At 36.8% G+C, this 17,078-nt stretch overlaps 2 protein-coding genes and 1 non-coding gene across 3 annotated transcripts; all 3 read left to right on the forward strand.

The window, feature by feature from the left end:
- The first annotated feature begins 1,450 nt into the window (after nucleotides 1-1,450).
- LOC137747795 (uncharacterized) lies at nucleotides 1,451-3,493 on the forward strand. The gene has a single exon (XM_068487941.2). The coding sequence runs from the start codon at nucleotides 1,528-1,530 to the stop codon at nucleotides 3,445-3,447; it is 1,920 nt and encodes a 639-aa protein (XP_068344042.2). The 5' UTR covers nucleotides 1,451-1,527; the 3' UTR covers nucleotides 3,448-3,493.
- Nucleotides 3,494-4,492: 999 nt separating this feature from the next.
- On the forward strand, nucleotides 4,493-4,563 carry TRNAG-GCC (transfer RNA glycine (anticodon GCC)). The gene has a single exon. It is a non-coding gene; the product is annotated as a tRNA-Gly (tRNA).
- A 10,838-nt stretch (nucleotides 4,564-15,401) lies between these two features.
- LOC137747484 (GATA transcription factor 5) lies at nucleotides 15,402-17,078 on the forward strand. The gene is made up of 3 exons (XM_068487599.2): nucleotides 15,402-15,614; nucleotides 15,735-16,070; nucleotides 16,159-17,078. Exons 1-3 carry the CDS (start codon nucleotides 15,453-15,455, stop codon nucleotides 16,828-16,830), a joined length of 1,170 nt encoding a protein of 389 aa, XP_068343700.2. The 5' UTR covers nucleotides 15,402-15,452; the 3' UTR covers nucleotides 16,831-17,078.

The following is a 17,078-nucleotide window of genomic DNA, read 5'->3' on the forward strand; positions in this document are numbered from 1 at the left end:
GTGTGGGGAAGTCCTTGTCTGGTGGTGCATGTTGACGTTAGCAATCAGTTGCTAAATTTTTTTTTTTTTTTTTATCTTCCTCTGACAACCGGGACGTTAACACTCACGTGGTTTCCTATGTATATCCATATACATGTTATAGATGGAGGATTTCCTTGGTCAATGGTATAATGTCGATATGACGTTCTGTCTCAACGATACAATGTCTTGTTAAGAAAAATTTACGTTATGGTTGTTTGTGCCATTACAAAACTAAGTTGCTCTAAGTTTGTAGTGTATAGATGGTCGTAGTGCGTGCTTGGAGAGATATTTCATTGTGTTTGAAAAACAAATACATATATCATATGTGATAATAAAAGTAAAAGAGTACTTGAAAAAAACTTTACATCTGTATAATAATATATATAATGTATCACCTTGTATTTCAAACACGCAAAATCTCTCGTGTGGTTGGAATTGTAGTATAACTACGAGCAAGCAATCTACTAGTCAAACAATGTAAAAGTGCATTCGCACCAACTACATCGCTTCAATGAAGGAAAACAACTAGTTTAGAAAGTGCGGTTTGATAATTATTTTTTTTTTAATTTTTTATTTTGTTTTAAAAACTAACAACTCATTTAATAACTACTTTCAATTTTCATTTAATAAAAACTTATTTGAGTTTTCGCACATTGTTACTTTTGCAAAGAAAAATATAATATCACACATTGCTGCTTTAGCTAGTGATCCAACGGTTAATTTACAATTTTACATTATCTTGGTGTCCTGCATGCTTCAGTTACTAATTACCATGCCATTTAGTTAGGTTAATACGATGAAAATATGCATCATTAACTCTTCACTTTTCTCTTTTCCTTTGTCAAATCTACCACCCCTCCAAATAAAGCATCATGATCATGCCACAATACTTATCATTAGCCAGACTATCTTAACTTAAATATTTAATATGAATTGACAAGGGTTTAGGTTAATTAATAAATTATTGAAAAATGCTATTTTGTGTCTGATTTTCATGGATCTGGTTTATGTGACAGAGGTTCACATGGCGGATTTTGGACATTTAGGGCAGGAGAGATTCTCTCTTATAACTAATTCATAGTCTCGATGACATTATTTGATCATTTAGCTTTGGTCACGGGGTGGGACTTGAACATTTATCCAATTGCTACAATGAAGCTTCTCCTTCGATGTAAAGAAAAACTTTGGTAGGACTGCCTTATTAGGGCAGCTTTGACACAAGATATCATACGAATGACGTGATCAGACAACTCTATAAATTTTATCCTCAATGTATACTTTTCTACCACTTAATTCAATACCAATCCGATCCTAGTCACACCCTACTGGTCATGGGGAACATTGCTTATTGTAGAAGACAAATAAGCACACAGCTAAAACTGTGAGGCTTAAACTAATTAAACAATTCTTGTGCTGTACCTGCGATTACATTGTTCAATAAATTCAAGCTTTTGACTCATGAAACATGAAGATTTTTGAGCCTCAACATCTCTACATTTCTCAGAAATGAAGATCTCAATTTACAACAAAACCCTAGTCCTCTTTCTCTCACAACTCCTCTCACTTCTTGTCTCCAAAGCATGTCATTTGGTAGACAAACAAGCACTTCTACATTTCAAGCACAACATCGTTTCTGACCCTTCAAAACTGCTGCATTCGTGGTCAATCTCCTCCGATTGCTGCTCCGCTTGGGAAGGCGTCGCATGTGAATCCTCCGGCAGAGTTGTCAACGTCTCACGCCCGGGGCTTGTTTCCGGCAATGACTTCCTGGTCGACACGTATATGTCCGGTACTTTGTCCCCTTATCTTGGAAACTTATCATTTCTTCAACTTCTTGACCTCAGTAATCTCAAGGACTTTAAGGGTCCAATACCACAAGAAATTGGGAAGTTATCTCACCTCACTCATCTCTTCCTTGATTCAAACATGCTCATTGGCTCGATACCAACAGCATTTCGATATCTTTTTCGATTGGAGAAGCTCTATCTAGGTAACAATTACATATCTGGTGTTGTTCCCTCCTCTGTTTTTGGATCTTTGAGCTCTCTTTCGGAATTAGGCCTATCCGGAAATCGGTTGTCGGGCCAAATTCCAACTTCAATAGGAAAGTTGGTTTTGCTAATTAAGCTTGATCTCCATGCAAACAACATCTCCGGAAGCATTCCAATCTCCATTGGCAAGCTTAAGAGCTTGACATATCTTGATTTATCCGAAAATCGGATAAGTGGAAGACTACCTCAGTCCATTGGTGCACTTTCGCAATTAGTCCTGCTCTATCTCAATCATAATCAGCTCACTGGAAGCATTCCTTCTTCGATTTCCGGGCTTAATTCTCTCCGGTTTTGTCAGTTATCCCAAAACAAGCTCGCAGGTGCTTTGCCAGCATCACTAGGCCAGCTCCCAAAGATCGAAAGGCTCATTTTCGAGAACAACGAACTTTCAGGAAAACTACCAGCAGCCATTGGCCACCTTGCAACTCTCACTGATATTTTCTTCTCCAACAATCGTTTTACAGGCAAGATTCCTTCAAGTTTTTCCAATTTACATAACCTACAAACACTAGATTTGTCGAGAAATCGACTCATTGGTCAAATTTCTCCTCAGCTTGCAAAATTACGTAGTCTAGACACTCTGGATCTTTCATTCAATCCACTGGGATTGGTTAGTGTACCAAGCTTTTTTGCAAGATTGAAACTTTTTCGGCTATTGTTGGCAAAAACCGGCATTGAAGGTCACCTTCCGAATTGGTTATCTTCATCATCTATCTTCATACTTGACTTATCAAGCAATGCCTTGACAGGCAAGTTGCCTCATTGGATAGGCAACATGACTAGCCTTTCATTTATGAACTTATCAAACAATGGTTTCCATTCATCAATCCCAGCAGAGTTCAGAAACCTTGCACTTCTAATGGATCTTGATCTGCATTCCAACAAGTTCTCCGGCCACCTGAGCTCGATATTTTCGAAACAATCACAAAACCCTCTTGGACAATTCAACTCCATTGATCTTTCCAACAACATGTTCACCGGCCCGATTGACGAGGACATCGGAGAAATTCCCACAATGGCATCCATCAAAAGTCTAGTTTTATCAAACAACCCCTTGCGAGGAAGCATACCAAAGTCATTGGGAAAACTGAGTGATTTGCAGGTTCTAAAGCTTGCGCGTAATCGGCTTTCGGGTAGGATTCAATCAGAGCTTGGAGATGCCAGAAAACTCACTACACTTTTTCTTTCAAGTAATAACTTGAGTGGAAATATTCCAAAGGAGGTGCTGAATTTGAAAGACCTTAAAGAATTTGATGTTTCTAGGAACCATTTGAGTGGGAAAATTCCTCCTCACAAGGCCATTATCCCTGTTTCCGGTTTCATAGATAACCCTGGCTTGTGTGGAGCTCCACTTCCTCATTTTAATCACTTTTGAAGTTTTGGCTTGAGAATTTAAAAGTTTAGATCTTTGCTTTTGGGAAGGCTTCGTTTTTATGTCATTGCACACTCTAAACGTAACAACATCGCCAATCGACTAGTTAAACTCACTTTTGAGTCATCTTTTACTCAAATATTCTTCTGAAACACTCATCTAGCATACTAACGAGATAGACAATGACTTCGACGTTGAGCGAGACCATGTTCTGTACGAGTCTTTGAGAAACAACACTGCTATCGTAAGTCCTAACGGCTACATTTCCACCCCTGCTCCACAAATTTAGGGTTTCAACTTTCAAGCAAAGAGTAATAATAAAGCTCCAACCCCTAAATTGGAGCACCATGTGAAGTAGGTATTTGTTGGTAATATAAAACATATATATATATATATATATATGTATATGTATATATGTAGTCAGAAACCATGAGGAAAGAAACGAAAGCAGCTGGAGGCCATATTCAAAACTTACGTCTGGTTCTTCTGTTGTTTGGAGATTTGGTGTTTTGTGCTTGGCTTATGCTGCATCTACGATCCTGAGACAGACAGTGTTGTAAACCGGCCACAAATTCCAAACAGTATATTACAAAGTGAGTTAAAAACTGAACATGAAGCTGATAGGAGGGCTTAGGATGTTGTCATTGGTTTTGAGGATATATGCCTTTATAAAAATGGGGGTGTTTCATAAATGACAAACCAGCGTGCACTTGGAGAGGCAATTGTGGGTTAGACAGGTTTGGTTAAGGTAATGTGCTCGTACTTATTCATATAAGAATAACTTATATGGCACAAGTACACTGTCACCGTGACGTCTCATGTCAATGATATATAGACGCGTGTAAATTTTTATCCACATAACATGTTATCATTAGGATTGAGACATTCATCTTTTCATCTTTTGCACTCCTCCTCCTCCCCTTAACTAACGCAATTGGAGGAAGAGAGTTACTAATTAGAAAGTTAATTTATTTATTGTTCAGAAAACAAATTAAATGGATCCCGTTACAATCTGTATTATAAAGTTTGACCAATGATTCCCAAACAAGCACCAGTGGTCTAGTGGTAGAATAGTACCCTGCCACGGTACAGACCCGGGTTCGATTCCCGGCTGGTGCAAAATTCCTTGTTTTTATATTTTTTTTTACGTTGGTTTTTTGTCTTCCAGCTCTTTTCAATTAAAAGTGCTTTTGCTGATATGAGAAAAAGTGCTTCTGCTGATATGAGAAAAAGTGCTTCTGCTGACATTATAAAAAGTTCCCTTCCTCCCTGCAACTTGCATTGATAGCTTCAGCTTTTATCATCTCAACTGCTTGGGCAAGAAAATAACAGAAAATATGCTGCAAAATAATTCAGAACAATCCATGGCTCCTCCCTCTTGCTCTATGCACTATGCATTTTCATGCTATATATGCCCCCTTCATTTGCTTAGATTTAGGAAAAACAAATTTAAGAGCATGGCCTTTGTTTTTAATGGGCACCTACATTTGCTATCGTCACAATCTGACATATTTGCAAAAAGAGAAATTACGACATACATGTCAATTTGTGATTGACAGAAATGTAGGATATTCTACTTCCAAAGAAAGGAGCCACGTTTCTCCCACAATGAATTAGTCAAGTAAGCCTTACTTAAAGACTAGTTGAGTGTACCTTAATGACATACATAGAATGAGAAAGTCATCATCCAAATGTACAAATAATTCAAAACTGTGGAACGGTAAATAGGAGGCTTTCTCTAGTGCACACCAAAAGTACATATTTAAATTACACACGTGTATAAGAGCCATAAAATCATGTAATTTAATAACTTTTATTCAGATGTATAACTTAAATGCGCACTTAATATGCATCAGAAAAACACTAATAATAAATAGTTTGGTGAAATTTGGTTTCGAGTTCCGAAGGCCATGTTAGCAGTTTCCAATGCATATAAATTACAGGCCATGTCCATTTATCCAGCCCACAACGTGACGGTACCCTTGTGCCTTTCTGGCTCTCTGTTCATGACTAGTTTGCAATATGTTTTTATCTCTATTTAAGGATTGCCACGATCACGCATGTTTAACTTTGAGACTAAATAAAATTTGAAACTACTTGAGCGAACTGATATAATTATTTAACCCGTTAATACTTAGATTAATTCGCTCAAGTAGTTTGTCATCTCTTTTACAATCAAGTTTGAATCTCGCATTTTATAAATTAGAATAATTTGAAATAAACATCGTCTAATGAAAAAAATAAATAAAAAAAAAAAACATATTTTTGTAGCATACAAATCCTTTCCATTCTCACACTTTCAGTTTTCCATAATTCCACTGTGCTACCCAACACCCATGCTTTGGGACCACGAATCCATGGAAGCAGAGAGTGAGTCCACCCTCCCACACCTCCCTGTATTATCATATATCCGAATATGCAAACCGGGTATAGCGTCAGTATGCGGTGTGCTCACGATCATTCAATTAGTCTAGTGATATTCAGTCTTTTATTTTGTTAGAGAATATGTTGAATTCAAATTTTAAGAACGATAGTTGGCGTAAACATCTTGATGGTGAAAACCCATACACAAGAGGAATATTAACAAAGTTAACACTTTAGTCTTGAGATTACTTACTCCAGTGAAATCCAATTCATGATACCTCATCTTAACCAAGAGAAAAAGTGTGAAAAATAGCATTACTATTAAGAGTTGAATCCAATATTCCCTACTAAGAGATAAAAAGATACACACCACTTGTATATGAAGAGTCATGGTTAATTCAAAAGGTGTTGAAAAACTTAATAGACCTAATGAAGGAAAGTTTTCTCAGTGTGTTGGTAACACAGCTCGATACACCAAGTGTTATAATAGAATTGGTTAGAAACTTGAAAAAAAATTCTAACCAATTGTATTATTACACTTGATATACCAGGTTGTGTTCTTGGCACATTGAAAATTCTTCCCTAATAGAAGGGGAGATTCATGACCTTTTTCAATTGACAAATTATCTATATATATAGGGTGTCTCTACATTTTCATTTAACCTCCCTTCTCCATCACCAGCCAATAAAAAACACACATTACATCAAACAACTAGTTATTGGACCATATTTTCAATGGATTTGGATCCCCTCCGGATCTAAATTGTGGGAATCATAGGGATCCTCACATCTTAGTCATTCTTCGTGCATCGTGGTGTCAGAACATTTGACTTTTTTTTATTTAAAATTAAACACAAATAGTACCTGACGAAAAATGATCGCACGATATACGATGAACGGTTAAGATGTGAGAATCCCTAGGATCCCGCTAAAGTGGATCCATAAAGGATCCTCTTCCATTTTCAATTACTTCTAGAGTAGTGTAACATAACCCTATAGTCTAATCTACATTTAACAACTCAATTCACATATTTGTCTTTCAATTCTTTATTTTATGCTATTTCATTACGCACTTGTCATTCAATTTTTTTTCTTCCAAAGGGAAGACAACTAATGGCAAGCCACAGTTATCCACAATTTTAGAAGGCTAAAAAGACTCACAGAGACATTTCAATATCTCCTGATCATAAATTTGATTTTCACACCAACAACGAGACCCTAATACGTCGAGAGTTAATTAATAACTAAAAAAAATAGGTGGGTGGGGTATCTAATTTATGAGGGTATTATGCTTGGAGAGCTTGGTTGGGAACTTGTTTTGGATGGAGTAGAATGAAACCGTAAGGAGAAGGACACCACACTCGGACACTCGACGTGAGTCACCTTCCTCTTCCTCGGAAATTTCACAAGATTCCGTACTTTGTGTTTGTATTTTCACTTCTCCACTTCTCACTTTCCCGTACCATCATCACACTCAACGACAGGCAACAGGCAACAGCACGCCCCAACTCCAAGCATCCACGAGTTCAGATCTCCTGTGCCAAAATTCTCTCTGCCCACCCTCCGCCTGCACTTTGGTGTTGATGAGTGTCTCTTTACTTGACAGCAAATTAAGCAACTTAACTTTATTTAAATAAAAATTTAAAAAAAAAAAACTTAAAAATTGGGGATGAGCATTGAAAATAAAATAAAAAACCGTACTTAATACTGAACTGAAATTGGAAAACTTTGAATCGAAACTAGAAAGTTCGAACCGAACCGAAAATTATTGGTTCGGTTTTGGTGGTTCAAAAATCAAAGGGAATGAGATGAATAAAATTAATAACTTTTTTACTTATTTATGTTGAGTGTTCATTTTTTAAGCCCGATTCCAAGTCAATTATTAGTCTAATTTTAATCGAAGGTTGAGTAAATTTAATTTTAGTCCAAATATGTTGAAAGTCTTAGGTCTAGTTTGGGATTATTCTTTTCTTCTTCTTTTTTAATTGCTTTTGTTGTTCTTCTTGTTGGAGGTTTTTACTTTTCTCGTTGAGTTTTTATTTTTGTGTTTTATTTTACATGTTAACAGAGTCAAGTTGTTGTGAAGTGAGTCATCAAAGAAAAAAAAGAAATTATAAGAAGACTCTCTTAAAAGTGAGACTCTCTATAAATTCTTTGCTACCTTATATTTTTTGGACAATGTTTCATAATGTTACTACGATAATTGATTTTAAATGGTAAGATGACAAAGTCTATGTAGAATCTCATTTTTAGAGAGTCTCGTTAGCATTCTTCAAGTAAAAAAAATATACAAGTCAACCATTGTCCCAAGATTAATTTGATTGGAGGGAAAGGAAAAGGATCCTCGTTGGATCCTTTTTCTGGGGACCCTAGGGATCTTGTGACTGTTCATCGTACATCGTACGGTCATAAATCATTTCAAAATTTAAAATTAAATATAAAAAGTATCTAATGAAAACTGATCGCATGATGTACGATGAATGGTCACCATCACGGAATCCCTATGATCCCCAGGAAATGGATCTGGCGAGGATCCTTTTCCGTAGGGAAATATCCTTGGTGTTAGTGTCTCGTTGTGTCTTTTGGTAGAGAAATTTTTCAAGGTGACGGGAACACACACCTCACCAATACAGGTAGTGTTTCGGACAAATCAACATCCCATGCCCCACCTAGCTGCTCATGTTGTGGTTTGCGATATCATTTTTGTAGAAATATTATTTAATTAGAATTGTTCGTACTTTTAATATCTATTATTATTTTGTTAAAATTTATTCGATCAGAATATCGTTAATCATCCATGTGAGAGAAAAGGAAGTGATTATTCTTCATGAGATTGTTACTTGTTACCTTAACCTTTAATTTGTTCTACTTCAATCAATAGCTAAGCAGTTTCCATTTTTTTTTTTTAAGTACAATCGACATCATTATTTTTATCTATACAAATGATGATTTGAACTCAAAACGTAATGCGTTGAAAAAAAATGCCGTAACTAATTCTAAACTCTCTCCAAATTCAAATGATTTTTTTTTTCTTTTTTCTAAAAGATCCTAACTCCTAAGTTTTAATGCAAGAGAAATAGTTCAGCCACGAATCGGTATATCATATGTAATAATGTAAGTACTGAAAATAAGTGTTTTTAACTATCTCCACGTATATTATGACACACAATCTACAAGCATGTTTTCAGACACACTGAGAAACGACAAGAGCCAAGTATATATTGTCTTTAATCACCCAGTTTATCCTTGTTGGGCTCCATTCGCCGAGGAGGGGACGATCTCAATTAAATTGAATTTTGAAGCCCACTCCTTATTTTTTTGAAATTACAAAAGAACGTTACCATTTTCAAAATTCAAAATTTAAAACCAAAAAAAAAAAAGAAAAAAAAAAGAAGAAATAATAATGGAGAGAGAAACGACTGATTATATTGGGCAACGTCACCTGTCCAATAGGAAAACGCCACGTGAAGAAACGACCCCAGGCGGCTGAAAACGACTGGCGGGAAGTCTCGGAAGCCGGCTCTCTCTTCTCTATCCTCGTCTCGTGCATGGTTTCTGCTTTTTACCATTTAGTAAACGTCAACTTTTGGAATCTCGCATACGTATTTGACCGTCTATACCCATTTTTGTCTTTTCATAAATTAAAATTGCTGATTTTAATTTCAAAGTTACCAAACTACCCCTGCCGTTCACGATTATTGCGGTTACCGGCCACTGATGTTACTGAACTTTTATTAAATAGGATTTGGAACACGTGACAGTGAGAGTGGATTTGGTACCAAGTGCAAAAAGGGATTTGAAATAAAATCAATGATTAGAACGATAGCTAAATAAAATTATCAACTTTGGTTCTAATCCAACAGGATCCTTTTGGGATCCTTTTGACGAGAATCTTAAGGATTCGTAAATTGTGTCTATTCATTGTACATCGTGTGATCAGTTTTTTTAAGAAACTATTTGTATTTAATTTTAAATAAAAATATTTAAAATGATTTCTGATTGCATGATGTACGATAAACGAATATAATTCATAGACCTCTAGACCTTTAGATTTATTAACCATTAATAATTTAATTAGTAATATCACGTGACAAACTAAAACAACTATAGCCTAATTAATCATTACCTTTTACAAGTAAATGAAAACAAAACACAAAACAAACTAAACAATAAAAGGCCGACGTGCTCGAATAATATCACATAACAATAAGACAGAAGCACAAAACTTAATTTCAGCTTCGAATTGGAACAAATCCTAGGGTGAGAGCAAAAGAATAAGGAATCATTTGAGCAATTTTTAATAATTTTTGGTTTGTGAAAAGAATCATGAGAGGAGGGAGACTTGGAGACAAAAGCTGGGGCCATGTCATTGACTCATTGGTACGTATCATCATCAACTTTCTTTGGCTTCGCTTCAAAGCCATGTCTGTATGTTGGTACTCGTACTGCTGTCGTTGAAGAACTTGATCATTGTGGGTTCGTGGATTGGGTTTCAGAAGGGCATCGTATAAATTTGGTCGTACCAAAACGGGCAGGCATTTGATGGATAATAAATTATATTTTAGTTTTTGAGTTTGAGTTTGAGTTTGTTCCTGTCCGCATAAATTTACCGACTGTTTCCATTGCTAAGAAAAATATCTTATTTGATAGTTGGTTCTTTCATAAATTATTGTCCAATTTATGTAGGGAGTATGATTTTTTTGGGGTTAAAACACAATTACTGGCAATGCATCTAGCAACAATTCATTCATACCTTCTAGAAAAGCGATATTTTTATGAAGATGGTGGAACGAATATAAGGCACTTGTCGATTAGGAATGAAAAATGATAATTGCACACTGTTTTTTTACTTCTGCATGTTTTTCTTTACTTTTGGTCATTGAATATAATAAATTAATCAATATCAAACATGAGTCCGTAGGGGAAGAAAGATTGTATGTCTGTCAGTTTCATTTATTTATTTTTTTTGTCAAACATAAACTTCATTGATAGATGAAGATGTTACAAGAGATATACATAAAAACAAGTTGTAATTACGTCAAAAAGGTCTAAGCAAAGCACATAATGACTTAATCAGACTTAGTCCGTTGGCACAAGTCGTCATCGCCACAGCTATCGCGCACCTTGCCATTCCATCACTCGGGGCAGTGAATTTACCATCAGCACCAACAAAAACTTAAGGCTCCAAAACAAAATACACATACAAAGCAACCCCAAATTAAAAACAAAACGAATCCCTAGTTTCATAACATCCAAGATCCACAACCAATACATTAAATTTCTCCAAAAAACACTCAACCAACGAAGGAAACAACCAAACCTAGCAACCATGTCCACCACTTGAGGACCATCAAACCAACAAAGCAAGTCGACAAAACATAATCAAAATCGCAAAAGGAGGCAGCGTAGAGACCCAAACCACCAAAGTGGTTTTCACATTTTCATGAGTGAGCGACCACTTACTCTTGAGGTGGGTAGCAAACACAATGGCTAGATAAGTCTTCTCATTCGAAGGCAACCATCTAGCAGGCAATTGGAGGAGTTTGGCGCCTGCCCGTAGACCCAAAGGGAGTGGGCGACGGTTGGAGGGTTTTCTCACAAGCGGCGCAGTATGATTGTTTGAATAACATAAATATGTGTCATAATTCATCTTCTTTCTTCTTCTTCTTCTTCTTCTTTTTTTTTTTTTTTTTTTTTTTGTCAAAAAATAATTCATCAATTTAAACTCGTAAATCATTTGAGAAGTGATTCTCATATGTTTTTTTTAACTTTTATGCATACCTTTTTATTTTATACATCTTGATTCAAATGATAAAAATAAATATATGGGTCTACAGAAGAAGAAAATGAGTGTATCTCCATAAAGAAGAATTGTTGCCAAACCATTATTAGGATATTTGAAAAAATCAAACTCATCTTTGATACCAACACACCAACGTACCAACCCACCAACGCATTGTTACTCGAAGCCTCCAAGGGTTCTTGTTCTTGTATTGTATTTAACATTGTTCATAGAAAGTGATCATGGTTCTGAAACATGCAGATACGACGTGAATTTATTTTATTATTGTAAAATATTTTGGCTTGCATTTCGGATCATTGTTCTAGTGTGCAAAGTAATATTCGAGAAAAATGAAATGTTAGGGTAAAAGTCAAAAATAATAATACAAGAAGCCTAGAAGGTTTACCTTCTTGCATGATAACTATTAGTTTAATTTGACAGAAAAATCAATTTCAACTCAACCCATAGAAAAAAAATCAAAATCATTCAAAATTATTAAGAAATTTCAACGAGAATTGTCAAAATGATAGCTTAGCATGCATGGTACGCATGTGCCAATACTGACTATTGGGTATTACCGTATTGGATTAATTATGTGCATGCTACAAGTCATCTTGACAATGATAAAATATTAGCGTGTAGTTATCAAGTGTATACAAAAATTAGTTCATAAGGAATTGTCTCACTTAAAGAATAATCAAAGAGTAAACATAAACCTAAATAACTTGTCGATGAAGGTAAATTTGGACCGTTAACTAAAACGAAATTTAAATGCGATCAACTGTATAATCACATTATTCTTTCTTTGTACGCCTTTCTTTCAAATCAATTAATGTTACTTTCCTCAACAAAAAGAAAATAACTACACTTATAATCTCTTTCTTTTCTTAAAATTTTAATCAAAACCTGATGAAAAAGGGTTGTCGAAATCATTAATTTGAAACTATTAACTGAAACGAGATAAAACGATTATCTGCTAAGTGCAAACGCATGAAATCTTTTCAAAGTCGTTAATCAAAATAAGATCGTTACGCACATATTTATTTAAAAACTGAAATAAAATTTAACGGCTACCAAAAATGTCAACTTTAAACCAAAATCTCAACCAGTTTAGAGAAGATTCAAGTCGCATTGAATTCCGTGGTATGCTCTCAAACGACAAAGTTTTGGTGGGAAAAAAAAATTAAAAGAAAAAAGAACACAAGCAAAGCGTAATTTAGGGGTTAAATTGGTAATAAAGCACGAAAACAGACAGTGCGGAAACAAAAACTTCAAGTGATTAACCAAGATGAGCGGCGATTAACGCGGTAGGCAAATTATGTAATTTGGGCCAAAGTAAGGGGTAACTTTATTTCTTTGCTTATTAAAGAAGAAAAGTAGAAAGATAAAAGGGAAGAAAATACAACAAAGGTGGCTGTTTCCTAGGTATTGACGAACCCATGATTTCCCACCAACACCGTGTAATTCTTATCCAAAATTAAATAAAAAAATTAGGAAAAAAATACACTAAAATGGAAGTTAAAAAATATGGGTGGTGTTTGTGGATATGGTGGCCTACCGTATTTTGTACAAAACCCAAACAAGGAGAAGAAAATATATATGATTCAGCGGTACTCGATTTTCGCTTAGTTAGAACATGTTTAAATCCTACTTATAGTTTCACACAAAAGTGTGAACAATATGTTTCTATAACAAATGTCTGAATAATATGAACAAAACATTGTGACTTGATGTGGATGATTACCGGCTCATTTAAATTATAACATGCAAAATTCTTTTTCTATTTGTATCCATTAAAGACATTAACCATTACGTTTTTTTTAAATATAACAACACATTATGTGATTTGTGTTTGTCATATTAAAAAATTTATGGACTAAGGGCTCGTTCAAAAATACTTTTAAAATTATTAAGGCTATCTCCAATCAAATGGTCCAGAGGGCCAAAGGGTTGGAAATAGCTCGAAAACCATCTCCAACCGAGGGCCAAGGCAAATGGCTTGTGGACCCTACTGGACAAAAAAGGCCCAAAGGGCCAACCGGCTAGCCTAAAACAGCCAGCCGGTCGACCCCGGACGGGGCCACATGCTGACGTCATATTTGATTTATTTTTTTTTACAAAATTTAAAAATTCTATTTTTTTTCCTATAACTTTCTAAGTCATTAAACAACATTAAATAACATTAAGTAACATTAAACAACTTAAAAAAAATTTAACAACATGAAACTTAAACAATATTTTTAAAAACATTTAACAACATGAAAATTATTGACAATCCATAACATAAAATTATTGAGGTAATTTAATTTAAGTAATCATAGTAGTTCAATTAAATATAATAAATTATGTTTGGCCTTATGACCCTCAGTTGGAGATGGTTTTTTTTTTTTTTTTTTTTCTTCCACGGGGCCATGTTTGGCCTATGACCCTCTGGCCCCTCGGTTGGAAATGGTAATAAATATGGCCTGACATTGTTCATTAAAATATTAATTTCTTGGAGGACCATAGGGCTAAAACTGACACACCTCGATCAAAATTTGGTGGGTGCTGGCCGTCACGCGAAGGTGACGTAGCCAAGTGCATAATGCGGAAGTAAAAGAGTGAAAATACGAGGAAATAAAGTCAATAAGATAATTTACAATAAAAAGATCAGTGAGTACTAGTGACAACATAGAAGGAAAAATGCAAAGTAGAAGTTCAAGTATCTTAGGTACCGTCCAGAATAAACAAACACTACACAAGTGATAACTAGAAAATCCTACATGGAGGCAGTTCTGGTCGTCGCCGGATTCCGGGGACTTGAGGTAGGGAACTACGGAATATTCCTAACGGAGACTAACGACATCAGATTAAAGTTAACAGAATATTCCCTAACGACGTTAAGGATTTCGTCTGTGCGCCAGGCACGTGCTTACGCATGGGAGGTGTGTGTGGCTGTGCCTTGGCCGGCGCGTGTAGCGCGTGAGTGCACTCCCAGGTTGGGTGACCCATTGGGAAGTTCTCGTGTGAGTTTCCAAAAACAAAACCATGAGGGCGTGGTCGGTGCCCAAAACGGACAATATCTTGTTATGGTGGAGTCGAGCTCGGGATGTGGTGGGGGCTCGCGCCGGGATGTGACAAAACGAGCTATCTGCCCAGCCTTCGGTTGGAGATGGCCTAAAAACGTTTTTGATAAAATTGATTTTGGTGCTTTTGATTAAAGTACTTTTTCAGTACCCACTTGAATTTTTTTTTACTAAGAATTGATTTAAAAAATATTTTTATAAAAATCACTTTCAATAATTTTAAACAAGTAAATAATATTTTTCGATTTAATTGTTTTTCCTTTTAAAAAAATTAATTGAAACTGTATGATTTAATGGTACAGAGACTGGAACCATTTAGTACTACGGTCTGGTGATATTCCTCTTCACTTGAAAGTGAGAGGTCCTAGGTTCGAATCTCGTAGATGACGAATTCGATACTAAATTAGGTTGCCCATCGTGTGGTTTAACCGAACTTTCATTTTCTTTAGTGTAAAAATATCGATGTATTAAAAAAAAAGGGTACAGAGACTGGAAATGTATCCAAAATGGTGTAAATACAGAGAACATTAATGGGTGGATGTATAAAGTGTGAGGGTGCACAAAGAAAAAAAAAGGTAAATTTATTTATTTTTTGAACAAAAAACATTATCTTTATTAAAGGAAAACGGTAGGTTTAGTTTCACAATATTTAAGCAATAATATGATTCAAATTTACTTTTGCAAAAATCAAACTTAATACATCTCGAGTGAAAAAATAAAAAGAGATGGAAAAACGAGAAAGAAACGGGCACTTTTAGACTTAGTAATAGACCACGGACGCTTTCAGCCCTAATTCAATGCTTTACCAAACTCACCCTCCCCTTTTTATTCCAATTTCATCCCTCTCCCCCTTTACATGTTCTATCCTTTCTTCAACCTCAACCTCTCCCCTCTCTTTCTCTCCTCTCACTCTCTCCTCCTCCTCTGCTCTCCTCCTCCCAGCTCTCCCTCTCCAACAGGTACTTAAAAAAAAAAAATTGAGATTTCTTTTCAAATTGTATGAAAAAAAAAACCAAAATAATTGAAGAAAGAATGTTGCTTTATTTTGTTTCTGGGGTTTTCTGGTTTTGTTTTCATAGGTTGGAACTGAAATGGAATGCGTGGAAGCGGCTCTGAAGACGAGTATTAGGAAGGAGATGGCCGTGAAGGCGAACGGCCCGCAAGCGGTGGTTTTTGACGACTTGTTGTGGGGCGGCGCCGTCGTCAACGGCCAAAACGCTTGCGACGATTTCTCAGTCGACGACCTTCTCGACTTCTCGAACGAAAACGGGTTCTTTGAAACGGAGGGCGAGGAAGAAGACGATAAGGAAAAATTCAAGCCCTTTGTCTCTCTTTCTCCCCAGAAGCAGAACCAGGAGTCGGAAAAGTCCAATTTGTCGGAAAAAATTGAACCGGCGAGCGAACTCAGCGTTCCGGTACTTATTTTTTCAAATTTCCGTGTTGAGAATGGTGTTCGTTACTGCTTTTCGTGGTTTTTGACCAAAAGCTACGTTTTTTTTACAGGCGGACGACTTGGTGAACCTCGAATGGTTGTCTCATTTCGTCGAGGATTCCTTCTCGGAATTCGCGACGGCCCTTCCGGCCGGGTTCGTGCCAGAGAATCCCAAGTCCGAGAAGAGACCCGACCCGGAAACCGCTATCCCGGAAAAGCCTTGTTTCAAGACTCCGGTTCCGGCAAAGGCTAGAAGCAAGCGGACCAGGACCGGCGGCCGGGTCTGGTCACTCGGCTCGCCGTCGCTCACGGAGTCCTCGAGTTCGAGTTCGTCGTCGTCTTCCTCCTCTCCTTCGAACCCCTGGCTCATTTACCCCGCCACCCAGAACCAGGAACCGGGTGAACCGGTCTTGTCCGTGGAGAAGCCACCGAAGAAGCCGAAGAGACGACTGGTGGACGGAAGTTCGAGCCAGCCGCCGCGGCGGTGCAGCCATTGTGGGGTCCAAAAAACCCCTCAGTGGAGAACCGGCCCAAACGGAGCCAAGACCCTCTGTAACGCGTGCGGGGTCCGGTACAAGTCGGGCCGGCTCTTGCCGGAGTACCGTCCCGCATGCAGCCCGACGTTTTCCAGCGAGTTGCACTCCAACCACCACCGCAAAGTTCTAGAGATGCGGCGGAAGAAGGAAGGCCCGGGCACCCCCGAACCCGGTTTGACCAGACCTCCGGTGGTGCCCAGTTTTTGATTAGGAAGTAGTTCCACTTAAAACGGTTGAAAGATTAGTTGGCAAGTAGGGATGAGAGGACAGTGAACCGGGGTTAGATTAAACCCGGTTCTAACAGGCCGAGTTAGTGTACATTTTTTCCGTTTCTTGCATGGTGGTGGGTGCGGTAGGTTTGTAGGGGATGTAACTGATTAGGCAGGAGAATTTACTAGTTTACTTAGTATGTACTTAATTTTAAATTATATTCTTTGTCGGTTTAATTTGCTAAA

This window comes from Pyrus communis, chromosome 2, assembly GCF_041283825.1.
Source record: "Pyrus communis isolate YQ-2024b chromosome 2, ASM4128382v1, whole genome shotgun sequence".
Classification (NCBI taxonomy): Eukaryota; Viridiplantae; Streptophyta; class Magnoliopsida; order Rosales; family Rosaceae; genus Pyrus; species Pyrus communis.